The 27,763-nt window shown below is 61.6% G+C and overlaps 2 protein-coding genes across 6 annotated transcripts; one reads left to right on the top strand and one right to left on the bottom strand.

Moving 5' to 3' along the window:
- On the top strand, nt 1,129–23,750 carry SMTN (smoothelin). 5 transcript variants are annotated; one of them, XM_018060959.1, is made up of 21 exons: nt 1,129–1,280; nt 2,957–3,087; nt 7,718–7,866; nt 8,224–8,317; nt 8,409–8,487; nt 8,580–8,677; nt 9,767–10,090; nt 10,180–10,252; nt 10,823–10,894; nt 10,978–11,463; nt 11,668–11,840; nt 14,887–15,039; nt 15,126–15,201; nt 16,283–16,447; nt 16,544–16,606; nt 16,818–16,884; nt 17,813–17,986; nt 18,145–18,262; nt 18,998–19,149; nt 20,140–20,303; nt 23,443–23,750. In XM_018060959.1, exons 2-20 carry the CDS (start codon nt 3,037–3,039, stop codon nt 20,282–20,284), a joined length of 2,712 nt encoding a protein of 903 aa, XP_017916448.1. In that variant the 5' UTR covers nt 1,129–1,280; nt 2,957–3,036; the 3' UTR covers nt 20,285–20,303; nt 23,443–23,750. The 5 variants fall into 5 exon arrangements, with proteins under 5 accessions (XP_017916448.1, XP_017916449.1, XP_017916447.1 ...); XM_018060960.1 differs by having other exon boundaries at nt 23,327–23,582; XM_018060958.1 differs by lacking the exon at nt 20,140–20,303 and having other exon boundaries at nt 23,443–23,749.
- LOC102171091 (selenoprotein M) lies at nt 23,913–26,872 on the bottom strand. The gene is made up of 5 exons (XM_018060963.1): nt 26,524–26,872; nt 25,008–25,043; nt 24,776–24,810; nt 24,338–24,416; nt 23,913–24,260 (listed from the first exon to the last, which is right to left on the bottom strand). The coding sequence occupies exons 1-5, from the start codon at nt 26,641–26,643 to the stop codon at nt 24,102–24,104; spliced, it is 429 nt and encodes a 142-aa protein (XP_017916452.1). The 5' UTR covers nt 26,644–26,872; the 3' UTR covers nt 23,913–24,101.

Here is a 27,763-nt window from a genome sequence, read left to right as displayed (position 1 = left end):
GGTCACAGAGGCTCTAGACAGTGGGGCTGAGTCTCCTGATGCAACAGGCTGAAGCCACTTCCCCACAACCCCATATCACAATGGTTAACAGCACAGGTTCTATACTCAAAACGTTCCGGTATGAATCACAGTTCCACTACCTATCACTTGTTGTCCTCAGCTGTAAAATGAGACGGTAATCTTGGGCTCAAACCGTCATCATAGGAATTATATGCCTGGTACATGGCAAGTACAAAATAAATGAGTTAATATTATTGTTATTATTTGACAGACAGGACTCCAGACGCCACTTTCCAGGCTCCAACTCCCTTTGGTCTCCAGGGAGACCTGCGGAAGGGACCGTGATCTCTAGCAGAAGGGACTGAGTGGTATTTCCCAGGGGGGTCTGAGCTCTGGGGTCCCCTTATTTATTCCTTATGTTGTCTTGGGCATGTCGGCTCTCTCAGGGCCTCAATTTCCTCCATTTACTGAATGAGATTCTGGACTTGGTGTTCCCAGTTTAAAATCCAAGCGCTGCAAGAGGCCGACCCTGAGGAGCTTGGCAGGGAGAAGTGACAAATAAGGTGAATGTGTGTGCAAAGGTGTGTGGGCTGGGGAAGTGGTGTGTGATTGACCTACTCCATCTGAGGCGGTCCCTGAGGTGCCCCCACGTAGGGTCAATGTGTTGCCGGTCACTTAGTCCCTGCTCTGAGGTGGCCTGGACCAGGTGTCCTGAAAGCAGCCTGGGGGCAGCGGCCAAGCCCGGGCACTGAAGCTAGGAGGGGGCGGAGCTGAGGGAGGGGACAGGGTCTCGCGAACAAAGAGGAGGGCGGAGAGAGGCTGTGCCGAAGGCTCCGCGAATAGTACGATCCCAGGCCACTTACCCCGGCTTCGCGCGCCCTCCCCGACTTTGGCGCAAAGTTGCGTCCTCCTAGCGACGCCCACTCGACCAGCCAAGGTTGCAAGAGCAGTGGCCCCAAGACTGCAATCCTGTACTTCCAAGGCCCGCGAAGGGCGGGGCCTCCACTAGGGGCGTGGCAGTCAAAATTGAATTTCCCCAATAGGGCGGGAGTGTGGGCGGGACCCTCCCCGGAATTGGCTGGCGCGGGGTCTCGGGGCGGGGTCCTAGGGGCTGCTGGCGCGGCTGGACAGGCGGTGCTAGCAGAATCCCGGGGACGGTTGCTGAGCGGCCTGGGATCCCGGTCGCGGCGCCTTCCGCCTGACCGCTCCTAGTCATCCATCTGTTGGATCCCGAACGACCTAGCCTGAGCCCGCGCGGGACGGGCGGACCAGACGGAGAGGTGGGTGTGCGGGGCTTCCGGGCGGCAGCAGGACCCCCGACGGGTCCGAGGGTGGCACCCGGATATGAGGACTCCCAGGGTTCTGGGACCCTCAGATCTGGGAGCGCCCACCCATCCACGGGGGCGCTAAGCCATGGGGTAAAAGTTCTGAAACCCGGGGTAAAGACGCTCACGAATCTCCAGGAGGCTCCACGACCTCCAGGGGTGTAAGTCTGTGGGGGCAGAAACCCCGAGGAAGCTCCTCCGTTCCTCTGAGGCCCATCACAAACTTTCGGGACCCCACACTGTGTGACAGAGAGCCATGGGACTGGCCTGGAGCAGCGGCGGGAATTCCTAAGGAGAAAGAGACTTCCCTGGGAGTTCCAGATTCAGCATTAGGGACCCCTGCCCCTCAGAAGACATGGGGGAACTCAGTGTCCGCAGAACCTGTCTGGTGACTGCTCATGAAGGACCGCAGCAGAGGGAGTTTGGGCGGTTGCCACCTGTCCGAGACTACAGGGATGGGGAAGCAAGCAGCCACTTGAACAGGCAGAGTCCCGCGAACCCCAAGTGTGTGGACTAGGACACCCCCAGACCCACTGTTCTGGGGAGGGGGAAGGGATGACTGCGGGATGAATCAGCGGGAGCAGGGGCAATCCTGAGGCCATTTCAGTCTCCGTACAGTAACTGAGCACCTCTGGTGTGTCAGGCCATGGGCCCTGGAAATTCCAGAAAGGTTAGGGCTGCAAGAGGAAGAAAAGAGTTACACTGGGAAGCTGGGCCAGGATTTAGGGGGCTATTTTGAGAGACAGTAATAGGGCAAGAGGGAGTGTCCTGAGCCCCTGAGGGCACTTTGGAAGGGGACTTCAGAAGCCAGAGGTGGCCAAGATTAAATCCTTTCCCTGCCCTCTGGGTCTTTGGGATCCTCCTTCCCCCACGACAATCCTCTGGCCCTTTCCAATCCTGTTTTTCAAAGTCCAGGAGCTGGGCGGATCAGTTTCTGAAGGCTCTTCCAGCTAGGGAACTGAATTCTACGTGTGGGAATTGGCAGGAGGACCTGGGTGTCGGACACCTGGCTTCATGAAGTCAGGGCAGTTGGCATGGGGGAGGGCGGGAAGGGGAGGGGTGGAGAGGGGTGTGTGCAGAGGGCTGTCCTCACGAATTGGAAGACAGGATGTTACCTCCAATGGCTTAGGTTACCTGGGGAAGTGCGAGTGGCGGGAGCAGCAAGGACTTGGGCTTGGGCTTAGTCCATAGCCAGAGGCTGAGCTTTTGGGATGACTGGGGGCTGGGCAGGCCCTGGGGATGGGTGGGTGGGGCAGGAAGCCATGGAGTGTGGCGGGCACCCCCTGGTGGTGAGCACAGCTTGGGTGGGCCTTGTTGGGCCCTGGCTTCACAATCCAGATCCTACCCTCCGTTTGATGCTTAGATATGGCAAGGGCCCAGCTGAGGCCACACAGCAAGCTAGCAGTCCAGGTGACTGGAACTAGGAGCTTCTCCTCTTGGTTTGTTGGGTTTTCCAGCACACACTACCTGAGGGAAGAAGGCACCTCCCAGCTAGGAGTGACATCACAGATAAGAAGGATGGGACAGCAATGCATGATCATGGGTTAGAGAGGGAAACTGAGGCACAAGAGCCCAAGTGCCTGTGGTTTCTGGAGGCCTCCGAAGGCCTGACTCACGTCTATCCCCTGCAGAATTTCCTGAGCTGGCGTCAGGTGCCACAGGCACTGGGGAACTCACCAGGAAGGGACGGACGGAGCTCAGGGCCAGCCAGATGGCGGACGAAACCTTAGCTGGGCTGGATGAGGGAGCCCTACGGAAGCTGGTAAGTGGTCCCATCATCTCTACTATGAGAACAGACAAGCCAGGCCGGAGAGGCAGGGTCTGTCCAGGATACCTCTCAGCTGAGAGGAGGTGATGGGGGAGGGGCCAGAGGGAGGGTTCAGGGAATCAGGGCTAGGCCTGTTCTGCGTGGTCATTGCAGAGGTTCTGGTGGCATGTGCCCATCCATGCCAGGTGCTGAGGTTGTTCCTCCCAGCCCCCCAGTGCCACCACCTGTTTAAACAGTAACTGGTGAGGACTTGCCCATGTGCAGCCACAGGTGTGGGGAGGCTGGATTTGCCTCTCCCAAGCAACAGCCTGGGCAGTATCCACCCCTGGAGGCCAGCCCAATAATAACAGTAGCAGCAATGATTAATAATACGCCAGGGCATAGCAGGGAGCAGGCTGGGCGGCTAAGCACACCGTCTCACAGAATGGTCACAGCAGCTCCAAGAGCGAGGAGGAGAATACTGTGGCTTGGAGAGGTGAAGTCACCTGTCCAGGGACACCCAGCTAGGAAAAGGATTAGCCAGGATCCAAAGAAACCCCCAGTGAGGATCATGGGAGAACAAGAGATCTGGATAAGTCAAGGCCAGAAGAGCTCATCAAGGCAGGCCTTGGGGACCCTTAGGAGCTCTGTGACTTCTAATCTATCTGTAAAATGGGAGGTGGGGGCAATGTGTGTGAACGTAATATCTAGGTCCTTCAGCTGGCATGAGGATGGAATGAGGCATGGGCCCAGATCTTGGTGTGGAAAAAGATGGGCCCCCTGTATCCCCTTTCCCTAGCTTCTTCTTGAGGCCCCTCCCCCAACATCCGTACCATGCACAGAGAGGCAGTGGGGCAATCGAGCAGGGCAAGTATGTGCCCACCAGCAAGGGCAGAGAGCAGTGGAACAGGAGAAGGGGCCAGAGCCCCACCCCCTCAGCCCCTGACCCATGTCCAGCGGGTAAATTAAAGATTTACTTTCCCTGGGAGAAGGCAAATGACCCACCCCACCCCCATTCCACTCCTTTGGAGGCAGGGGCTGGAGCCAGCCAGTTCAGCCCAGTCACTGGGCAGTGCCCAGTCACTGCCATCGTCTACCCAAGGCACTCGGCCTTGGACAGCACCTCAGACTCTGGGTGTCTGCCACGGCCGCAGGCGGCTGTGTGCAACCCGAAGGAGGTGGGTTTCCAAAGGCTCCCACCCTGTCAGCTCGACTTCCCGGCAGGAAGTCAGAATCCTAACGTGGGTAGTGGAGAGAAAGCCAGGTCTCCGCGCATCCCCATCTCTAGGGGTCCGCCCAGGCTCACGGCTCTCAGCCGCCACCCCCGCTTCATGCAGGCTTGGGCACTGGAAAAAGGGTTTCGGAGAAGCTGGAGCGTTGGCTGTAGGCCGCCCATCCCCGACCCCCTCCCTGGGAAAGGACTAGCAAGACCTCGCCCCTAGTCTCGGAGCCCGAACCCCGCCTTCCCTTTCCCCAAATCCTTCCCATTCCGGGACCGGGCTCTCCGCGGCCAGGCGCCCGCCATTACTGCGCCCCAGCGCCGCCGAGGGTCCCGCCCCGCGCGCGCCGGCCTCGTGGCAGGAACGGGGGGCGTCCCGAGCCGGGCTCCTCCCCGCGGGGCCGGGCCTTATAAGGGAAAAGTTGTCCCACGCCCGAGCGTCGGGCCGATTCGGGGAACCCGAGATGCCCTCCGGACGTCGGCGCTCGCGTGCATACGCCTGCGAACTCGGAGAGAGGCTGTGCGGGAAGGGGGCACCTGGGGCCACGAACACCACGTGCGCCGCCGCCACACACCGGGGCGCCCTCCGCCTCCGTCCCGGGCTGGAGATCGGGCACTGACACTAGCTGGGTGACCTGCGGAAGCTGCTTAAGTCCGCGAACCTGGGTTTCCTCTCCGTAGCCGGGGATGTTAAAGCAGGCGGTGGCGGGGGGCTTCCGGTCTGGCTGGCTCCGGGCCGGGCGCCTCGGGCCCCGCTGCTTGGAAGAGGCGTGGGCGGTGCGGGCGGCCGTGGTGGAGCGGCCCGCGTGCCTTCAGCGCCCTCTGGCGAGGCCTGGCTTCGCGGCCGGCCGGTCCCCCTTCCGTACCTGGAGGAGCCAGCACCGAGCGAATGCCTGCAAAGTCTCCCCAGTGGTGCTGGTGGGGACAGGAAGACGCCGGGGCTCAGTCGCCCCCGGCAGCCAGAGTACAAAGTACCCGGAGGCCCAGCCCCCTGGGAGGAGGAAGCACCCTCTTTCCTCCCAGGAGAATTTCACCGGGCAGTTTCGGAAACCGCCCCATCTCCTTCCCTTTCCCCCCCGGCGGACAATGGCGCTTTGTACTTCCTTCCCTCCCAACAACAGCCCCCTCCACTCAGGGCAGTGGGGCCGGAGAGGGCGGGGAACGCGGGACACACAGCAGGGACACAGTGGGTGGACCTTTGTCTCCAAGCCCAAAGGGAAGGGTCATGCGCGAGGGTGACCGGTGGGGTGGGGCTGTCCATTCCCCAGCCCTGCCCCACCCACGGCGGGGAATCAGACAGAGGCTCCCATTTTCCAGATGGGGACACTGAGGCTCCAGGGGTGGGCAGAAGGTCCCACATCAGTCTTTCTTCAAGGATGAGAACCCCATCTCAGGATTCCAGGGGGTTGCGAAGGGGAACCCAGGAGACAAAGGGCCAGGGCTTATTGCATCTCTGAGCCTCTTTGCCCTCTGCACAGGAGGGGCTGCATCAGCTGGTCCCCCAGGCCCACAATCTCCTAGCTTATCACAGAGGGCTTGGGGCCTGAGTCAAGGTCAGGACTTGGGGTAGAGAGCTGAGCCTCATTCTCCACCCCCGCCCACATAATAGGCTCCCTTAAACCCCAGGGCATCTCTAGTCCAGGCTGCAGGTGGTCCCCAGTATAGTACAAGGGTCCTCAAGATATTCACCATAGCAGACAGACAGCAGTCACAGAACTATCCTCAGCCCAGGGAAGGCCCCAGAGTCATGATAACCTGGGTTCAAACCCTGGCTCAGATCGCTTCTCCCTGAGCTTCAGTGTCATCTGTCAAATGGGAGTAATAGCGTGCCTAGGGCTTCTGTGAAGTTGGGACAGGTATCGGACTCAGCACAGATCTGGCACACAGATTCTCAGTAAACATTATAGATGCCTCTGAGGATCCTGTCCTCACTTCCCTCACTTTTCTCTCCTCCCTCTTGTCTGACTCTGGAATCAGCCATACACAGCTCTGCAAGGTGGGGGACCCCAAGTCACCTCCCCTATCCTCACCCACTGCCCTGAAGCGGGGCCATTGTTCCATTTGACAAGTGAGAAAGCCAAGACCAGAAAAGTTGGGGATGTGATTCTGACCACCCAGCCGAGATCGACTGGGGCTGGAGCCAGCTGGGGGGGGGGGGGTCCTGTCTTGAGCCTCCAGGGACCCTCCCATGGCTTCTAGGAAATGTGAAGACTGAAGGTTCCCTGGGGGGCTCTATCACTTGTCTCTGCTCTCTTCAGACTGGCACAAGTGAGCTCATGGCTAAGCTGGGCCAGCCACACTCCCCGCTGAAACCTACCCCGCTCCCACCTGACTCCCCCAGGGAGCAGGAAGGAATGATGGCGGAGGAGGTGGAAAAAGAATGGCAGTAGGGTGTTCCCAGGCCTGCCTGTCTCTTGGGGACGGGGGTGGGGGGAGCCGGTATGGACAGAGGAAATCACCGTGTGTATACTTGCCCCCACCTGGCACAGACCCCACCCTGGAGGCTTATCTCTGCCAACATCGTCCCGGGGGCCCTAAGCCAGTCCACTCTCCCCTCTCCCACAGAGGCTCTGTGGAGGGGATGAGGGTGGGGGCAGTAGGGCTGGCTGACCGCCCAGAGGAGGTACCATTTCCCGGACCTGGTTAGACCAGTCACCTTCAATTTGCCAGGGAGGGGCGGGAAGAGAAGCTGGTGGGAGCACCTGTCCCCATGGGTGCCCTCTCTAGGGCCCTGGGTAGACTCTAGTGCAGCTGCCTTATCTGTCTGGGGGGCTGGCCCTCACATTACGGGCACCAGCCCCTTTGCCTCTTTAATGGTGGCTGGAGCTGGACCAGCATAGGGAGAAAAAAGCCTGCGACCAGGTAGGGAGCTCTGACTCCTGAGGGCCTGCCTCTGCCTCAGTTTCCCCATCTGTCCACTATGGACGAGGCTGCCACCCATCAGCAAGGCTGTGGTGCTCCCGGACTGTGGCAATCTCCCTTGCTCACAGCTGGACCCCAGCAGCCCGAATCACCCTTCCCAGCCCAGGGACGCTGTTAGGGGCCCTTAGGATGGCCTCTCTCCTCCTCCACAAATGACTCTGTGGCTCTCGGGGTTCAATGAAGGGCTCTGAGAGGCAGGAGTCGAGTCACAGGAAGGCGTGCCTGACTTGGCATCTGGTGCAGGTGGATGGGATGCTAGCTGCCCAGTCTGTGGATCACTGCGCATGGTGGGCCGTCCAGAAGCCCTGGCTGTGATCTGGGTCTCCCCCTGAGACCAGGTTTGAGTGGGCGGGCAGGCATGTGATGGGCTTGGGGCAGAGGGACTCAAGACAGACCACTCATTGTGCCCCAGGCTGAGCCGTGGGCGGCTGGTTGCCCGCCCTCCGCCCCTGGCAGCCAAAATGACTTGCCCACCCCCCAACCGCCGCCTCCGCCTGTCCGCAGTTGGAGGTCACGGCGGATCTGGCAGAGCGGCGGCGCATCCGCTCGGCCATCCGGGAGCTGCAGCGGCAGGAGCTGGAACGCGAGGAGGAGGCCCTGGCATCCAAGCGCTTCCGTGCTGAGCGGCAGGACAACAAGGAGAACTGGCTGCAGTGAGTGTCGGTGGCAGGGGGTGGGACACACGCAGGTGGGACCGAATGTGCCAGGGCTGGGCAGGCCTGAGCCAGGTGTCTGCTGCCCATCTGGGTGTGCACACGGCCACGTGGGCACGCATTTGGAGTAGTCCGCAGGGATGGTTGCAGGCGTGGACCACGTGCCTGGCCACGCCCGTGTGGCATTAACACACAGGTCCCTGGGCGTGCATGCGCCAGCGTGTTGCCAGAGGGTGTGCACAGCTACCTGCCCCTCTGCCGAGGTTCCGGGTACCCCATCCTGGCCTCCACCCTCAGTCCACATCCTCCAGGACTCGGCCGTGGCCACGGAGGTGACCGGTCATGGTGTCCCCGCAGCTTCCAGCAGCGGGAGGCTGAGCAGCGGGCTGCTCTGGCACGGCTGGCAGGACGGCTGGAGTCAATGAACGATGTGGAGGAGCTGACCGCACTGGTGAGGCCTGGGCCAGGGGCAAGGGAGGGGGCCGGGCCTGTGAAGACCTGGACTCACAGCCCAACGCCTGAGGCCCACCCCTCACCCACAGCTTCGGGGCGCCGCGGAGTACGAGGAGAGAAAGCTGATCCGAGCTGCCATCCGCCGCGTGCGGGCCCAGGAGATTGAGGGTACGCACCCCGGCCCCGCTGCGCGCTGCCCTCAGTGACCCCTCCACCAACCCCCCTGGCCTCTCACCTGACGCTTCTCCCTTCCCTTCCAGCCGCCACCTTGGCTGGAAGGCTTTACAGTGGGCGTCCCAACAGTGGCTCAAGAGAGGACGGCCAGGGGCAGGCAGCACGCCGGCTGGAACTGCGTGAGGTAAGGGGCGTGGCTGAGGCCCTGGGCCCACCAATGCCAACACCACAGAGCGCCTGCGTGTCTCTCACTGATTGGGGGTGGGGGTGGCGCCCAGCTTGTGCTTGGGGAATACTGGGGCTCTAATCTCAGGCTTCTTCCCCACTCTCCCAGGCAAGCTCTGGGGACATGTCCCCACGCCAGAGTTCGTCTCTACCCAGGCCTGCTGAGCAAAGCCAGCTTATCTGCACTGCTCCCAGGCTCTTGTCTGTCTCCCATTGCCACCCTGCTGGCCTCCCTGCTCTCAGGCCTACCTCCCACCCCAACACTACCCATCCAGCCTCCACTCAGCAGACCGGGGATCTCCCTGAAATGCAAATCAGACCCTGGCTCCGGCCCAGCTTAGACCGTCCGTGGCTGCCCCTCCTGCTCCAGACAGCCCACATCCTTACCTTGGCTCATCGGGTCCCGCCTTCAGGCCCCAGCTGTTCGCAGGGTCTGTTCTCCAGGGCGTGTGGGTGAGAGGTCGGGTTAGAGGTTCCCTAAGTGGCCAGCAGAGCCACGCCCCTCAACCTGGCAGGGCTGCCCCCTAGCGTTAGTCGCTCAGTCGTGTCCGACTCTGCGAACCTGTGGACTGTGGCCTGCCAGTCTCCTCTGTCCATGGGATTCTCCAGGCAAGAATACCGGAGTGGGTAGCCATTCTCTCCTCCAGGGGATCTTCCCAACCCAGGAATCAAAGCAGCGTCTCCTTCGTTGCAGGCAGATTCTTCACCACTGTGCCACCTGGGAAGCTCCCTACCCCACGGGTTAACCAGGCTGAGGCCAGGGTCAGGGGTCTCCACTCCAGGAACCTGTTAAGTCTGGGAGTCCCCGGTAGCTCTCCTGCTGTCCCCAGCCCCTGGCATCAGGACCTGGTCCTCTCTGAACTTCCTGTGACCAGGCAGTGCCAAGAGGTTGGGAAGTGGGGATCCGAGACCGCCCGAGGTGCACCAGCGACCACGCTTGAGCAGGCGCACCTGCGGGAAGCTGTGCCCAGCCCTTCTGCTTTGCATGCCCTGCCCGGGGCGCTGCCAGCCTAGGGAGCCTTGGCCTCATCCTGTGGGCCTCCCGCAGGTGCCGAAGCCAGAGGAACAGAAGCAGCAGGTGGAGGTCCCAGAGCCAACCCCAACCCCCAGCAGCACCAGCCGGGATGTGACCACGGTGACACTCCTGCTGCGGGCTCCTCCCGGGGACACACCCAGCCCACCTGCCTCAGCCGACAGTTCACCCACCACTACCTCTCCTGAGCCTCCGCTGGAGCCTGCCGAGGAGGCCCCGTGCCCTGCCCCCGAGGCTCTGGGCAGTCCCGAGCCTTCCCCCAGCCCGCCCAGGGCCTCCAGCCCTGAGCCCCAGGAGCCTCCAGCCACCCCCAGCACAGACAGGCAGGTGGTCGACAAGGTGAGTCGGGATGAGGGGCTGGGTTGCCAAGCAGGTGAGCTCCCAGGTCTGGGAGTCAGGCCCCTGCCCACACTGTGTCTCCCCTGCAGCTCCCGCCCAGCCCCACGGATCCCCCTGCCCCACAAGGCCCCACCAAAGGTCGCTCCGACACAAAGAGAGCAGGTGAGGGTTCTGGCAGCAGAGACAGCGCGGGCCTCCCCTTCCCTGCCTGCAAAATGGGTTGTGGTGCCTGGACGGCTCCAGCACCCTCAGGTCTAGGCCCTCTCTGACACTGCCTCCTCCCACTGCCCCCGAGGTGTCCCCGCCCCCTGCCCGGCCCACTCCCCCCCACCCATGGCCAGAGGCTCTCCTGCAGCCTTGAAAGGCAACGGGCCTCAGGCACATTCTTTTCCCCAATAAGGGAGTGCACCCATCTCCCAGCTGGAGCTGTGGGCAGTGCTGGCCAGGGGAGCGTTCCCCTTCCCCATCGGCAGGGAGGATCTGGGCACCCTTCCTCTGGCCCAAGCCTAGCCCCAGCTCCTGGCAGTGTCCATGTCATCCTGGGGTCAGTCCCCGAGCGGGAGGAGGGGCCTGTGAGAGAGAGAGAGGGATGCAGCTGAGTGGGGGAGTTGCAGGAGGGGCTGGTAGGCTAGAGGGGTGTGAAAGAGAGGACTACAAGAGGTGGTCCCCACCGTCCACTCTCCTTTCTCTGCCCCGCCCCACGCGGCCGCTACCGCCTCCCCACGCTGCCAGACCTGGCTGACCCTCGCCCCTGCCAACGCTCCCTGTCTGTGCTCAGCCCCCGCCAGCCAGCCCAGAACCGAGGTACTTGCCTGTTTTCCCCAACCCTGGGCTCTGGGCAGTGCCTGTCCCAGCCAACCACTGACGGCCTGCCCCGTCTCGTCTAGAGCCCACCCCCATCGCCAGCGGACCTTCCCCGTTCCAGCGGGCGGGCTCCGTCCGGGACCGCGTGCGCAAGTTCACATCCGATTCTCCTACAGCTGCTGGGCTCCAGGAAGGCCCACCCCGTGTGGCCCTCGGCCCCTCGACCCCTGCCAGGCTCCCAGGCCCCTCCCACACCAGCACCACCCCGGCCGCCGCCTCCTCCTCCAGTGGCCCTTCCTCGCGGGGAACAGCCCGGCCCCTGGCCCAGCTTCAGAGCTGCCCCCGGGAGGAGGGCCCCAGGGGGCGGGGCTTGGCCGTCAGGTCCCTTGAAAACAGAGCAGGGGGGCCCGTGGCCCGCTCAGAGGAGCCCAGCGCCCCGCTGCCCGTGGCCGTGGGCACCGCCGAGCCAGGGGCCAGTATGAAGACCACATTCACCATCGAGATCAAGGATGGCCGGGGCCAGGCCTCCACAGGCCGGGTGCTGCTGCCCACGGGCAACCAGAGGGCAGGTAGGCCTCCCCTCTGCCTCCCTGCTGCTGGGGGTTGCTTGCCTGTGGCCGCCCAGCTCCGCACACAGGACATGTGCCGTGGCCAGGGTTCAGGGTGTCTCCAGAGGGTGCGCTGGGAACGAGGGGCGCCATCAGCCTGGACTGGCAATCGCCCCCACCCCTGTCCTGCCTCTGATCCTGACGGTCGTCCTTCTCCCCCTCCAGAACTGACACTGGGGCTGCGGGCGCCCCCCGCCCTCCTTAGCACCAGCAGTGGGGGCAAGAGCACCTTCACCCATATCAGCAGCCCTGGGAACCTAGCCCGGCTGGGCAGTGTCACTCACGTCACCAGCTTCAGCCCTGCCTCCCTGGGTAGCCGAGGAGGCTGCAGCATAAAGGTGAGCCCTTCCTCCTCACCCCGCCAGCCTCCCCATCATCGGCCTCATGTGGACGGCTTCAGGGTGTTAGGGCTCACCGGGATCCTCTCCTACTACACACACGGGAAACTGAGACCCAGACAGAGGAGGTGCCCCCAGCCCACAACCAGTTGGTGGCAGAGCTAAGGCCAGACCCTCACCAATCAGCCACTAGACGTGTCGGAAGCTCACTGCGTACCGGCCTTAAGCTTCTCACGTGACGATCTCTGGTCCCTACTCCAGACTTGGCCAGTGTATTCCTCGTGAACGGATGGGAAAACTGAGGTCAGGGAGGGTGGTGAGGGCTTGCCCCTCCACCCCCACCCCCCACCCTGTAGCAGCCGCAGGGGCCCTGCTCCGACCCTGGGCTGGAGCTGAGGTGCAGAGCTGCTCATCTGCTCATCCAAGATCAGCCCGGCCCGTTGGGAGACTGGAGATTAGCGATTGCCATCTGCGTCAGCATCTCGAGGGAGGGGAGACTGGGCCAAAGCACCAATGGGGGCACTGGCAGGGGGGTGCCAGTCAGGTGAGGCAGCAGCCCAGCAGGTGCCGCGGGAACTGAATCCGCTGCAGGCTTCCATTATTCATCCTGGAGCCCAGCATCAGCTGGCTGGACGCTCTGCGGGGGAGGGAATCCCCAGCGAGCCACCCAGCTGCCCAGGTAATGGCCTCAGTGGTGCTCCAGGACTGAGTGGGACTTCGAAGTGAGAGAGAATAGAGCCAGCTTTAGGGGTGACAGGGAGAGGGCGGGGGAAGGAAGCACCCTTCCCCTCCCAGGTTGGCACTTAAACCGCTCTCTGCCAAGGAGGTGAGGACAGGGTGGCTGAGGCCCTGGGGGTGATGGAAGACACCACCGGGGGCCTGGGGATCTGAGACCACCAATTGGCCTCAGCGTCCCCCTCCAGAAGCAAAGGGAGGCAGATGGTGCACCTGGGACGCACCTGCTCAAAGCCGTGGTTGGATCTGAGCACAGAGGCGGGCGGAGGACGTTTATCTCAGGGACCAGGCACTCGCCACAGCAGGCTGCGCGAAGTCCTGCCCCCTACCTGCTCGAGGCTTTCTGAAACAGCGTGGTGTGGCATGAGGGCAGAGCAGAGGGTGCAGGCATCTGGAGCCTGGTGGGCTGGGTCTTCTCCGCTCGTGCACATGGGGGCCCTGACAGGCCCGTCCCTCGCCCCCTCCCTCAGTCTCCCCACCCACGGGGCGCAGGCAGTCCTTCAGCACCCGGGCAGCCTTGCTGTGCCGCCGGTCTGCGGTCTCTGCAGGGCCAGGGCCAGGCCTGGCGGTCCGCCTGCTTGGGCAGGCCTCCCCTCCCCCCACAGCCCCTTCCAGAGGGAGCCCAGAATAGGTTTCTATTTGGGCTACAGCCCCAGCTGGCGGGCGGCGGGCCGGGAGGCCAGCAGGGGCGGGGCAGGCTTGCTGCCCTTGCCTGCGCCCTCAGGACCAGCTGCAAAGCCTGAGTCGGCCAGCCAGGAGCAGCAGTCCCCAGCAGGGTCCCCAGCGTCATCCCGCACAGCCCCCCACCAGCACCATGCCGGGGGTCCCAGGGCCGGGCTCGGAGCTGGCCGCAGCCCTCGAGGAGCGACTGGGCCAGGCCTTGGAGGAGCTGCGGGCGGTGGCTGAGGCGGGCCGGGTGGCAGTGACCCAGGCCGCTGAAGCAGCAGCCTTGGCCGTGGAGCCGGTGGCCCGGGCAGCCGAAGAGCTGCGGGCGGAGACGGCCGCGCTGAGCCGGCGGCTGGATGCGCTAGGCAGGCAGGTGGAGGTGCTGAGCCTGCGGCTGGGGGTCCCGCTTGTGCCCGACCTTGAGCCCGAGCTGGAGCCCAGTGAGCTGCTCCTGGCTGCCGCAGACCCCGAGGCCCTGTTCCAGGCGGCCGAGGATGCCGGGACCCCTGTGGCCCACCCACCTGCCTTCAGCACCCGCCGCCGCTCCTCTGCCGGCCCTGCCCACAGCGCCAGTCTCGTAAGTCCCTGTGGGCTGCTGGTGGGGGGTGGTTTGGAGCCAGGCTCGGCCTCTGCCAGAGGACCTTAGGGGTGCCACCACCCGCTCTGAGCCTCAGTTTCCCTGTCTGTACAGGGGACTGGGGCGCCAGTGCTCCAAGGCTAAGGTGAGATGGTGCCATGCCCCTGGCCCTGAGGCACGTGTGGCGGCTGCCCTGGCAGCCCCTGGCCAGGGCCCAGCCCCCAGCCCCACCCCCACTCCCTGCCCCAGCCAGGCCGAGCCTCCCCGAAGCAGCTGCCACCTCGTCTCTCCTTACCCTTACAGCAGACCAAGGGGCCCTGCCAGGAGGGGATGGGGCTGTGATAGCTGGGCTGGGGGCTTGTCTGCATGGGGTCTGGGGATATGCCCTGGGACGGGTAGGAGGCTAGGTTGAGGCTGGAGGGGCCCCTTAGGGGGCGACGTGCTGGGAGTGGGGAGCAGGGGCAAACTCCAAAGAGGACTTGGCTCTGGGCAGCCCTGGTCAGACACCTGGTCAGGAGCCTGTGGGCCTTGGCCCAGCTCTCTCACCGTGTGGAGGGGGGACACGTGCTGCCTGGGCACTGGCCCAGGAGGACCCAGGCTTTGGGAACGGTCAGAACAGGGCACAGCCTGCCTGGGAGGGGGCTGGGAACGAAGCGGCAGAAGGAACTCGGGTTCAGGGGTTAGGCTTCAGCTCAGACCCCGGGCCGCGTCACACTTCTAGAAGGACTGGGGACAAGTCCCACAGCTGCCCTGAACCTCAGCTTTCCCTTCTGTTAAAATACCCAGTGTTCACACAGTGCTCACTACTGAATGGAAATCACCATTATCGCCACCCTTAGTTGCATCAAGACAGTTCTGGGTACACGGGAAGCCCAGCAACAAAGCTCTCAGTGCCTCTTCCCTGAGCCTCACACCAGCGTGGCCATGCTTGGGCAGGCGGTCCAGCTGGCTAGTGGTATCTCAAAGGCTGTACCAGTAACCCCAGGGCCTGGTCTCCTGTCCTTTGGAGGCACGGTTGGTTTCATCTACAGCCCTGCTTATAACCCATGCCCTTTCCTTTCTCTGCAGATGGAACCAGAGCCTGCAGAGCCCCCCTCTGCCACAGTGAAGGTGGCCAATGGCGCCGAGCAGACCCGAGTGGACAAAGCACCAGGGAGCCGGAGCCCGCTGAGCGCCGAGGAGCTGATGGCCATAGAGGATGAGAGCGTCCTGGACAAGATGGTATGGCCGCATCTGGTGGACTTGGGGTGGGCGAGGGCTGGGGCGGGCAGGCACCAGGTGGGCAATGATGAGGGCTCTGTCTGCAGCTGGATCAGACTACGGACTTTGAGGAGCGGAAGCTCATCCGGGCTGCACTGCGCGAGCTCCGACAAAGGAAGAGAGGTAGAGAGCCCAATGCCCCCACCGCGGCGCCAGGTCCAGCTGCACCCCCCCCCCCTCACTGAGGTCTATTCATGGACACTCCAGCTCAGTAACGCCCGCCCCAGTGTGTTCTCTAGACTCAGCTTCGCCTTTTCGGGACCCGGCTCTTGCCTGGCCTCCTTCCTCTGGATCCAGCGCTTCCGTTTTTTAGATGCTTCTCTCCTGCTTCCCAGACTCAGAACCAGCTTCTCTTCTCCCTCCTAGACCCCGGTTACCCTCTCCCCCAGCAACTCCTGCTTCGATCCGGTTGCTTCTCCAAGTTCTGTCAACTGCTCCTTCCCTGAATCCAGATACTCCTCCCCCCAGCTGCTTCTCTCTCCTCAGGGTCCACCGATGACCACCCTGGGCTCTGCCTCCTTCCCCGGGCACAGCTACTCCCCACTCCCGGACCCAGCTATTCTTTCTTCCAGCTTCTAGTCCCGTTTGCTTCTCTAGATTCTCTCAATTATTCCCTCTCTGGATCTAGCTGCTTCCTGCAGGGCCCATGGATGGCTGGCCAGCCTCTATGCCCACCCACCTGCTGCTTCTCTAGGCAGGGGTACACCTGTGTTACAGAGGATGTTGGGGCAGTTACCCCCTTTGCCAGCTTCTCTCCCAACTACCCTGTCCCTGGATCAAATGGCTTCTCAGCTACCTCCAAGGACTCTGTCCGTGGACTTCTAGCTGCTCTTCTCCCCACTAAGACCTATGAAGGCCCCTGCAGCTGCTGCCCTCTCAGCTTCTCCTCCCTGGACCCTGCTACTCCCTCCCTCACTGGAGATACTCCCTCCCGGACTCAGCCACTCATTCGCACAGACACTCCCTTCCTGGATCCACATACTCTCCCCCCTCAAGTTCAGCTGTTCCTCATTTCCAAGTGCACCACACGCCCCCATTCCCTCCCAGGTTATAGCTCCCCCCTCCCCCCAGCTACTCCCACGTGTCTTCAGTGTTGCTAACGAGTTGCCCTCCACCCCATCTGTGTGCCCCGTGTGCCCGGGCATATGTGCTGTGTGGGCGATGGTGACCTTTCTGGGCATGCGTGGGACCATCCCCCACCCAGACCAGCGGGACAAGGAACGAGAACGGCGGCTGCAAGAGGCCCGGGCCCGTCCAGGGGAGGGCCGCGGCAACACGACGACCAAGACCAGCACACGGCACAGCCAACAGACGGCCGACGGCTCAGCCGTCAGCACGGTCACCAAGACCGAGCGGCTCGTCCAGTCCAGTAAGGGGCCAACCCCGGGCTCAGGACGGGACCACATTCCCTCACGGCCCCTCCATCCTGCCGCTCACACCCTTCCTCTCACCCCTGCCCATGCAGATGACGGCACACGGACGGCCCGCACCACCACAGTGGAGTCGAGTTTCGTGAGGCGCTCAGAGAGTAAGGCCACCGGGCACCTCTGCGCACCTGCCTGCCAGCCCACCTCCTCAGGCTCTTCTTCAAACTCTCACTCCAAACTTTCGTCTGTGTGTCTCTCTGTCCAGCCGTCACTTTCTCTTCTCTGCCTGTGGCTCCCTCCATCCCTCCGCCAGCCCTCCTGCCCCGTCTCCCAGCCCGGGACCTCACCATGCTCCCTTTCCCTCTCTTGCAGATGGTGGTGGCAGCACCATGACGCAAACTAAGACCTTCTCCTCTTCATCATCCAAGAAGATGGGCAGGTGAGCACAGGTACCTGCTCCCAGACCATGGAGGAGTCAGTGCCGCAGAGGACCTTGTTGCATGCCCATTCTACAGATGGGTAGAGCAAGGTGTTGGGAGATGTTGGGCACACAGCCAGAGAAAGGTAGAGTGGGAGTCAGAACACTCCTGCTTGCCTTGCCATTTCACGTAATTCTCAACCATGCCAAATCGTTGGGGGAGGCCAACGATTTGTTGGGGTCTTAGCGAGGCCTCCCCACCACACTGAGCTAGCTGAGGGCACTGCCACTTTCCAGAGCGTGCAGACCACGTCCCATGTCACAGAGAGCGTCTCTACATCTTAACCCCGTGGAGGAGGGGTACGCCTGTGTTAGAGGATGTCGGGGTAGGTAGGGTCAAGAATTCAGGCTGGGTACTGCAGGAGTCCAGAGACTCTGCGTCAGAGACTTGTGTTCAAGTCCTTGCGCTGGTCCCCCTCCCCGTGCCCTCTGACATCTGAGGCCACAGGCCTCCATTTCCTCATCTTCAGTGGAAGTGGTAAGCTCACCCTGACCCTTGTACAATTTAAAATGGCACATAGAAAAGGCTAAAGAGACACGAGCTGTTATTATTGTCACCATTATTGTTAGCACATCAGTGGTCATTGTTAGTTGACAGTGCCCAGAATGGGAATACACCTGTAACCTTGGGGATATAATGAGCCTTGGAAGAGAACTCCCCAGGGGCCAAGTCTGTTGAAAAGAGCTTGGCTCCTACTTTCTATTCCTTTGAGCCTCAGTCTACTCTACAAAATGCGTGTGATGGGAGCCCCTCCGTTGCTGGCTGGCATTGCCGGTGGTGGAGATACGGCAAGAGTGTAAGGTCTGGAGCGTAACTAGTCCTTGGCGAGTCAGGGTTGAGGCACAGGAGCGGCTCCCTGGGCCCTAACGGTCACTTACTACCCCTCAGTATCTTCGACCGGGAGGATGAGGCCAGCCCACGATCTGGCAGCCTAGCGGCACTGGAAAAACGCCAGGCGGAGAAGAAGAAAGAGCTGATGAAGGCGCAGAGCCTGCCCAAAACCTCAGCGTCCCAGGCGCGCAAGGCTATGATTGAGAAGTTGGAGAAGGAAGGCGCGGCAAGGTGAGCAGTGCGTGGGGCGGGGCCTAGTGACTGCACGGGGCGGGGTCTGGGCTCTGGTGGGCGGGGCGTGGAAATAAAGGTGGCGGAGATCCGGCCTACTGGGTGGGCCGGTGGAGAAAGTGCCCATTGTAACCCGGCTCTCTACATGGCTCCTGCAGCAGCCCGGGTGGACCCCGCATGGCTGTGCAGCGCTCCACCAGCTTCGGGGTCCCCAACGCCAACAGCATCAAGCAGATGTTGCTAGACTGGTGCCGAGCCAAGACACGTGGCTACGAGGTGAGCCCTAGGAGGCCAGGTGGCCCAGTGAGGGCCTCCCCACCCCCATACGTCCCCCAGCTGCAGCTGTACCCTTCACAGCCACCGTGTCTGGCAGGGACGATGGGAATTCCTCTTCTGTGACACGTAACAGGCCGCGTGTGCGTGTGTGTGTGTGTGTGTGTGTGTGTGTTGTTCAGTCACATCTGACTCTTTGGGATCCCAAGGACTATAGCCCTCCAGGCTCCTCTGTCCATGGGCTTTGCCATGGACACTGGAGTGGGTTGCCATTCCCTTCTCCAGGGGCTCTTTCTGACCCAGGGATTGAACCCGCGTCTCCTGTATTGCAGGCAAATTCTTTACCATCTGAGCCACCAGACAAGCCTCATAACATGCCCTAGATTCCCAAATAAGTGATTAAGTGGCAGGGCCTAGAGAGGGCCCTTGGATGGCGGGCAGGGTTCAGGACCAGACCCCACTCTTGGAGTCTTCCCCGTCATTGCTCTCTCAGTGCACTGGGTAAATGTCTATACGTAAGGGAAAGAGTGATGAGGGCGTGACCATGGCCTTAGCTGGGTGGTGCTGGGCCTCTTGCTCAGTCTGGCCCGTTAAGTAGCAGATACAGGCGTTAACAAAGAGTGGGAGGAGGCACTGCCCGCCTACCATGCGACCTTGAGCAAGCTGCAGGGCCTCTCTGAGCTCGGCTGTCCTAGATCTGGAATGCCAAAACACAGAGGGTCCTCCCACTGCCCACAGCATGTGGACATCCAGAACTTCTCCTCGAGTTGGAGTGACGGGATGGCCTTCTGTGCCCTGGTGCACAACTTCTTCCCCGAGGCCTTCGACTATGGGCAGCTCAGCCCACAGAACCGCCGTCAGAACTTCGAGGTGGCCTTCTCATCCGCCGAGTAAGTGTGGTTGTTGGCACCTTGCTGATGTCGGCCGGGCGTCTGGGGCTGGGCGATCTGCGCCAGGTCCAGCCGCTTCGAGGCTCCGTGGAGCCGGCCAGCCCCACGGTCATTCAGCAGCTGAGACCCCCCCCCCCCACCTTCCCCAGAAAGCCCCCGTCCTCTTCCACCCCACCCACCTGCTGCTGAGCGTGCCAGGTGCCCGCCGGAATGAAGGAGCCGGAGGCCCACCTACCAGCCCGGGCCAAGGCCCACCAGGTGGCCCTGTCCGTATCCCCTCCATCCTCCGTCTGCCCCCTTCTCCCTCTCTCTCTGCCCTTTCTCTGTCCTGCTTTCCTCCCACTATCACCAGAGCTTCCTGCTCCCACGGGATCCCGGCTGGAGATTCCAAAAGGAGGCTCCTGGCCCGGGCACCGTGCCCGTCCAGCCTATATAGGTGTTGCCAGAGGCTTATATAGGACTTCCGCAAGCCCTCCACTTTGGAATCATTGCCCCGTCTGCACACCTCACCCTCAGCACCCTCCTCCACCTGTCTCTCCTCCTCTCCCTCTCTCTTTCTGGTTCCCCCCGGATTTCTTCTTCCTCCCCCCCCACCTCCTCTCACGCCTTCCTCACCCCCGCTCCCTGGGGCACAGCCCTCCTCTCCAACCCCGGCGCCGATGCCATCGCCCCCCACCCCTCGTTCCCTCCCGCTTACCCCGAGAGTTCTCTGCACCTGTGACTGATCTGGCCCCCACCCCTGTCTGCATTGCACACCATTAGTGATGGGTAGTTGAGCGGCACGTCCACGGTGGGGCGGGGGCATGCGGGAGGCTGGCAGACTGCGGCACCGGGAACGTAACTGAACTCATGTCTCTGTGTGTGTGTATGTGTGTGTGTGTGTCTCTCTCTGTTCTCCTCCCCTCTCTCTTCTCTGCCTCTTCCCCCCACCCCACTGCCCGGCTCGGGCCCGGCCCGCCCTGCCCCTCCCCGGCCCCCTCCCCTCCCCAGGACCCATGCGGACTGCCCGCAGCTCCTGGACACAGAGGACATGGTCCGGCTTCGAGAGCCTGACTGGAAGTGCGTGTACACGTACATCCAGGAGTTCTACCGCTGTCTGGTCCAGAAGGGGCTGGTAAAAACCAAAAAGTCCTAACCCCCGCTCGGGGCCCACGGTGAGGAACGCCGCCTTGCTCGCCTGCCCTGTTGCGCTGGATCTGCTCAATGGGGGCTCAGAGAGAAGCCGGGGAGATCGGGGTGGGGGCGGGGAAGCAGAGGGACCCCCTGAGAGGAGCCGGAAGGAGCCAGACACAACCTGATCTTCTGGCTGCTCGGTACCTTGCAGATGAGACCATTCTCCTCAATGGGCAGTGATGACCAAGATGGGCAGGTCGGAGCTGGAGGAAGCCCAGGAGGCCATGGGATCCCGGGTGGGGGAAGGCACCTGACCTAGCCAGCAGGTCTAGGACAGCTCGCTGGGAAAGTGCACACTAAGCTGGCATCTGAATACCAAGTTCAGGCTAAAGGAGGGAGAGGAAACCCCGGGCAGAGGGATCAGCCAAGTGCACCGGGGTGGGGCTGAGGGATGTGGAGGGCATGGCACACCCAGGCAGGAGAGGATGTTTGTTTAGTCTGGGTGTGAGGGGGAGGAAGGGGTCATATTCAGGAGTCCGAACTTCCTTCTGAAGACAAGAGTCATAAAAGTTTTCCAAATAGAGAAGGGATGTAGGTAGCATTTTAGAACAATCCTTGGGTAAGGCCTGGATGAAGGACAGGGAGGGAGGGGATGGACTAGCCAGCTAGAGAACCTTAACTGGAGAGATAGGAGTTCTGATAGATCCACTGGGGAGGGAGGAGGGTCCCAGGCCTCCAGTTGGTGCACTGAGGGGTTGGCTGTGCCATACTCCAAGGTGAGAGGCTCAGGAGCAAGGCTAGTTTAACAGGAAGATGTTTCTGGTGGAGGTCCTGGATCCCCAAACCAGCTGTGGCATTTCCTGTCTGGTCACCACACATCAGGGCCACAGTAGAGAATTCATGTCTTGAGCTTACTGCCCATTACAGACCAGGAGTTCAGACGAGAGAAGACAGTGGTGGACTCAGCGTGTGCCAGGGGGTGGTAGGTCAGGGCTGGGACTGGAAACAGGAACTCCAAACTCCCCACCTTGTGGCTCTTTTCCTGGCCCCATCCCTCTTCGCATCCATTTCATAGAGAGAAGAAAAGACAAAAGGCCCAGCAAGAGAAAAGGGATTGCCTGAAGTAAAGTGAATCAGGGACAGAGCTTGCAATGCACCCAGATGCCCCTCAGGGCCTGGAGCCATTGTGAGGGGCCACCCCCACAGGCACACATAGATTCAGAGAAGCCGTGCAGGTGAGGGGAGGATGGGCATGGCGCTGTCTCCAGGTCATATATGGACTTAGGAGCTGCTGCCCAGCAGGCCAGCCTGGAGGGAGAGGGGCCCAGTGCGGCCCCGTTCCAGTTGGAAAGTGTGACTCAGCCGTGCTGTTGTTCGGAGTGCCTGGTGTTTGGCCTGTCACTGGGGCAGCCAGAGCCCTGTGCCGTGAGCCCCGGTGTAAACAATGGCTTTATAAGGTCTCCAGGGAAGACACCAGAGGTGGGAGGGAGCTCCACGATGGGAAAGGCCAGGACACCCGGGGAGATAGCCAGAGCTGGAAGAAGCTACAGAGAGAGGCTGCCTCTTCACCACAGTACGGCTGGAACAGGCCCAGTCTGGGGCAGAGACGACCCCCAGGGCACACAGCACGTCAGCAACAGAGTCAGGAACCTCTCATTCTCGGTGCTTCCAAGGACTCAAATGAGGCAAAGAATGACTATGCTGTTGTTGTAAAGATGGGGAAACTGAGTCACAGGGCAGGGTTTGCTCTAGCTTCCACAGCTGGCCGGGAGTAGAGCCTACACTGAAACGGGTCCCCCACTTTCCTGGCTTCTTCCCTGAAGGAGTCCTGGAGAAAGGAGAGTGGGCCCTGGCCCTTACACGGTTTGACCTTGAGGGTCTGACCTTGAAGGCGCAAGATGGCAGAGAGTCCTGGGCCCTTGGGTGTCTTGGGAACAGGAACAATTCCTTTCCTCGTGCCCTCCCTGCCAAAGGAAACTCACTTAACAACAGTGACAGTGTTAACTGTATGCCAGGCGTGGCACATGGGAGGCAGGAGAGGTCTGGCTCCAGGAAGGGAGGGGAGATGGAGCCAGGGAGCACACTCTGTCTCTGAGCCCTGGGGCTGTCAGTTATTTAGTAGCTGCAGCCCACCCCCTCAGAGTGGGGCGAGAGCTCTTGCGATATGGAAGGAAGGGAGTCCCAGGCAGGTGCCAACATCCAGGGCTGGTGGCCTGGATCGCGTCAGGCCCGCCCCGCACCTACTGAGCGGTGGAGCGGCAATGTCTCCTCGGCTCTGTGAGCTTCCCTGGTAGCTCAGCTGGTAAAGAATCCGCCTGCAGTGCAGGAGACCCTGATTCAATTCCTGGGTCAGGAAGATCCACTGGAGAAGGGATAGGCTACCCACTCCAGTATTCTTGGGCTTCCCTGGTGGCTCAGCTGGTAAAGAATCTGCCTGCAATTCGGGAGACCTGTGTTCAATCCCTGGGTTGGGAAGATCCCCTGGAGGATGGTCAGCAGGGTGTCCTGGCCCTGAATGTGATGCTAATGGTCCACTGTGTACTGACTGGGACACTCATCTGTGCTCCCCTGTTAAAGAACTGTCTCCCACGTATACATACACCTCCCTGGCCTCCATCTCACACAGCAGGGATGTCCCTTGAGGTAGATGGGGGTTCCCAAGCTGCTCTACAGCAGGTCCCAGGCCAGGGAGCTGGCAGATAATCCAGGGTTCAGAAGGTCACTGGAGTGGTCCTGGATGCAGAGAAGGATTTGAGGCCCCTTGGGTACCACGGTCCAACTGAAAGCCTTTGCCAGCTAGTGTGTACCTTTGGGAGTGAGAAGGAGGCGGCCCTCCAGAGATAAAGTGGACCGGGTCTGAAGTCAGGACCTCCCCAGGATTAGGGGTTGAGACCTCGACCCTGCAGTAGGTCCGCGGGCCTGGACACAAGGGATGGGGAAGGGATCTCCTCTTTCGCCTCCATTTGCCTGGCCTTGCTCCCCACCAGGGTGCCTCCAGGCGTGGGTGGGTGGGGCCTGGGGTTTCCGCCTTCCTAGAAGGCTTTTCCCCCATTCAACCGATCAGGAGTCGAGTTTATGGAAGACCCGCAGGCTGCGGCACTGGAAAGACCTTCGAGTAGAAGGGTCGCCGCAGGAGGTGGGGCCGGCGCTGACAGCCACTCCTGTGCCCCCTCCCGGCAGGATGCTGGTGGACTGCGTACCCCTGGTGGAGGTGGACGACATGATGATCATGGGCAAGAAGCCCGACCCCAAGTGCGTTTTCACCTACGTGCAATCGCTCTACAACCACCTGCGGCGCCACGAGCTGCGCCTGCGCGGCAAGAATGTCTAGCTTCCCCGCCGCCGCCCGCACGGCCGCCCGCGGCAAGCAGCGCCCACCATCCAGGCACCGTCCCCTCCCTGTGCGCCTGCCCACCGCTGCCCTGTCTGTCGCGGCACCTTCCCACGCAAACACGCAGCGTTTTGATAAATTATTGGTTTTCAACGACCCGGATTTCTCTCTACCTCCCTTGGGGATGGAGGTTGGAGGGCGGCCGGGCAACGTGTGCCCACGTCCCTACTCAGGCAGCTGGGAATGCGGGGTCTCCCGGAGGGTTTTCGGGGAGCTCTTACTCCTCCCCCGCCGCAGCAAAGAAAGAATCGAGTCTCAGTTAAGGCGGAAGGGGATTTAGTGGAGCTGGGGAGGGAAGAGAGGGGTTAGGAGGGACCCCCCCAATTCCATCCCTGCCGGCTCGGGGACGGGGCGTCGGCCCTCAACGAGGGAGGTGCTCCCGGGCCGCTGAGCGCTTCATTCTGTCCCCAGGGCTCAGGCGAGGGGTGGGGGAGTGGCGCCCCCAGACCTACAGGTCTGCGTGGTCAGGAGTGCCTCCGGCGGGCCTAGCGGGCGCCCGAAGGTACTCCGGGGGCACAGGCTCGTCGGGCGACGCCTTGCGGTAGAAGCCGAGCTCCTGCACCAGCGCGTTGATCTCCTCGCGGGTCATGTCGCTGAGTGGAATTCGCTGCAGCAGGAGAAGGGCGGAGTCAGGGCGCCGGGCCCCGCCTCCCCCCGACCCCCTCCCGCCTCCCCAGGCCTCACCTCCAGTTCCTCAAAGCGGTGGCCCAGCAGCACGAGCTCTGGGTCGGCCCCCGGCAGGTGTTTCATCACCAGGTTGTGGCTGCAGACCATGTTAAGGCGGATAGTGATGGGCAGAGGCGGGTGGGGTCTCCCGGGGGCCTCGTCGATGTGGACACTACTTGCTCTGCCCAGGTAGGGCAAGGATCCTCATTTACACATGAGGAAATTAGGGTTCAAAGAAGAAGGCCTCCTCTCTGTTCTCGGGTCTGTGCCGGTCATACCTAATCATTTTCTCTTGCCAACCCAAGACCACCTCGGAATTCGCGGGGCAGCTCACTCTCAATCAGCCCCACTTGTCAGATGAAAACCATTCATCACCTCTCTCAGTGAAGTTAAGTGGAAGGAGATTCTGGAAGATCCCCTCCCTCTCTTCCCTCCCCTAGAACAGAAGGAGGATACTAGAGTGGGATGTCCTGGGTGACGAAGGCCTTCACCTGCAGAGGAACCAGAGCATCAGGCCCCAACGCCCTCCAGGTACCAACTCTGAAGCCCAGTGTCACAGAGCAAGTCAGGCACAGGCTCTTAACTCCCAGCCCAGGGACCCTCCCCCATCCAGTCACTGGGACCATGCTGCCCACCCCTCAGAAGACTCAGGGGGGAGAGAGCTGAGGACTCCTTCCTTCAGACTCACCTCCTTCAGGCGATTAAGCTGTCATCCTCCACATGTCTGGAGGGGGACAAAATGGGATAGGTCAGGAGCCTCTCACATCTACCCTCACCCCCATTTTACCCTCATCCCCCAGCTAGGCTGGGGCGGGCTGTGGATTACGCCCTGGAACAGAGGTTCACAAGATGTGGAGATGGAGACAGAAAGGGAACTCTGCAGATAGGGAAGCTGAGGCCTAACCACACCAGAGGACAAGAGGAGCAAAGCCAGAAGCCTGAAGGGCACTTACCAGCCTTGGAGCTCTTGCCCGCACATCTTACTGATGGTTGTGCCTGGGTGCTAAAGTCACTTCAGCCATGTCCAACTCTTTGCAACCCTGTGGACTCTAGCCCACCAGGCTCCTCTGTCCATAGGATTCTCCAGGCAAGAATACTGGAGAGGGTTACCATTCCCTTCTCCAGGGGATCCTCCCAACCCAGGGATCGAACCCTCATCTCTTGGTATCTCCTGCATTGGCAGGTGGATTCTTTACCACTGGCACCAGGTTGACCCAAGAGAAATGATCACCCTACTCCCCTCAGGCAGTAGAGACCTGGGCCTGGCTTGTGGCCCCAAGAACCTCAGGGTGGAGGCCGACCAGAAGGAAACATCTCAAACTTCCCTGGGAGGCCCCATTAGAGACGCCTACCATCTGGTCCCTGCCTCAGCCCACGCAGAGCCAAGCCGGCCCTCCCTGCCACCTGCGGCCTAGCCCTACAGACCATCTGGTTGCCTCCCCGAGAGGCCCCTCCCATACTCCCTGAAGGGGAGCTAGCTCCCAACGGGAGTCCAGACCCTAGGACTACCATTCTTGTCCTCTTTAGTCCTTTCTCCTCCTCCTCCACCACCCCCACTGCCCTCCCCCCACCTTGTTTTTTTTTTTTCAGGGAGAAACCTAAAGCCCAGAGAGGGTCTGTGACGATCCAAGTCACACAACCAGACAGGGACTTTGGCGGGGCATTCCCTGGCAGGGGAGGGTGGAGGGATTCCTGAGGAACAAGTGTTGGTAAGGCAGTGAGGCAGTTCCCAGCCCCCTGCCCTGCGTGGCAGAGAGGCTCCCAGAAGGTCATCCCTCCCCTCCGGGGAAAGAGAGAGAGAGACCAACCGGAACTGGGGTGGGGAGGAATTCCAGGAAAAAAAGAGGAGTGAGGCGCGGGAGGGGTGGGGAGGGGTGGGGGGGGGGAAGTTGGGCTCCAGAAGGCAGATTTGGGAGTCACTAGCCAGAAGTTAAGGGACAGAGCCAAAGTGTAGGGGCCCGTTGTCCGGCCAGATGGGGCGCTAGGGAGGAGTTCAGATTTCCAGGCCGCAAGATCGGGTGTCTGGGGCTTCCACGGTGGGTGCTGGGGCGTTCTGGGTCTGGGAAGTGGGAGGGGCAGTCCCGGGTCCGAGGGGAACGAGGGAGTCGGGAAAGTCCTGTGCCAGAACGGGCAGTGATTGCAAAGTTAAGGAGTCACGGGGCTTAGGGGCGGTGGTCCGTAGGTTGGGGGGCCGCCGCACTCACCTCTACCCGGGCTCGGGCCAGGCCTTGTAGACGGTTCCAGTCGGGCCGGAAGGTGGTGGTGGCGGCCGCGACTGCCGCGAGGAGGAGCAGCAGGGGCGGCGGAGGCAGCGGGAGGTGCATTGAAACCCGGCCGAAGATGGTCCGCAAGCTGGAGGTGAACCGCCCGGCCACTGCGCCACGTCTGGCCCGGAGAGCTGGCCGGGTCCGCGCTGGAGGTCCCGCCCCGTTAGGGACCACGCCTCCTGCTCTCGGTCTCCGCCCAGGACCTGCGTGGGGGCCGCCCGCGCGCTCCCGGCGGGGTTTGGGCTCCTCTCTGGCCCGCAGACCTTTACTTTCCGGGTCCCAACAGGGTCCACCCTCCCTCTGCTGACCGACAGGATGGATGCTCCGACTGGATGCGTCCAGACAGTGCCCCGGTTCGCCGGCAGAGGGCGCAGGCGGGAGGCGCCCAGGCACCGGAGTTTCTGGGTCAGACACCCGACTGGAAGATGGGGAAACTAAGGCCTGGGGAATCCTTGTTTGTGTGTTGTTTTTCGTTTGTTTTGGTTTTTTACTTCTCTAGATGAGATTCCGGTCTGGATTTTAATTTCCTGGGCAAACGTTATGGCGATGGGAATATTACGTCGGAGCTGGGAGGATAAAGGGGTTAATACACATGAGAGCAGAGAAGGCAATGGCACCCCACTCCAGCACTCTTGCCTGGAAAATCCCAGGGACAGAGGAGCCTGGTGGGCTGCAGTCCATGGGGTCGCGAAGAGTCGGACACGACTGAGCGACTTCACTTTCACTTTTCACTTTCATGCATTGGAGAAGGAAATGGCAACCCACTCCAGTGTTCTTGCCTGGAGAATCCCAGGGACGGGGAGCCTGGTGGGCTGCCGTCTAGGGGGTCGCACAGAGTCGGACATGACCAAAGCAACTTAGCAGCAGCAGCAGCACATGAGAGAGCTCTTTAGAACAGTACCGTCACAGCACCTCAAAAAGGCCCAATGATCTCCTTTCTACAAGCTAGGAAACAGGCTCAGAAAGGTAAGACGATTAAATTGTAGGTCTTGGATTTGAACCCAAAACATTCCCGTGTTCATGTCACCAAGACAAAGACGACTAGATCAGGATGTCACTTCCCCTCTTCAATCCTCAGGCAGACATTGTGCACTGGTCGCAGTGCTTTTTTCCCACCGAATCTGGACTGGAACTCAGAATTCTCAGCATCCAGCCAAGGCTGCATTATGGCTTTCAC

This window comes from Capra hircus, chromosome 17 (assembly GCF_001704415.2).
Source record: "Capra hircus breed San Clemente chromosome 17, ASM170441v1, whole genome shotgun sequence".
In the NCBI taxonomy this organism is placed as follows: Eukaryota; Metazoa; Chordata; class Mammalia; order Artiodactyla; family Bovidae; genus Capra; species Capra hircus.
Note: the sequence above shows the minus strand (reverse complement) of the source record. Positions and strands in the feature narration are given on the sequence as shown.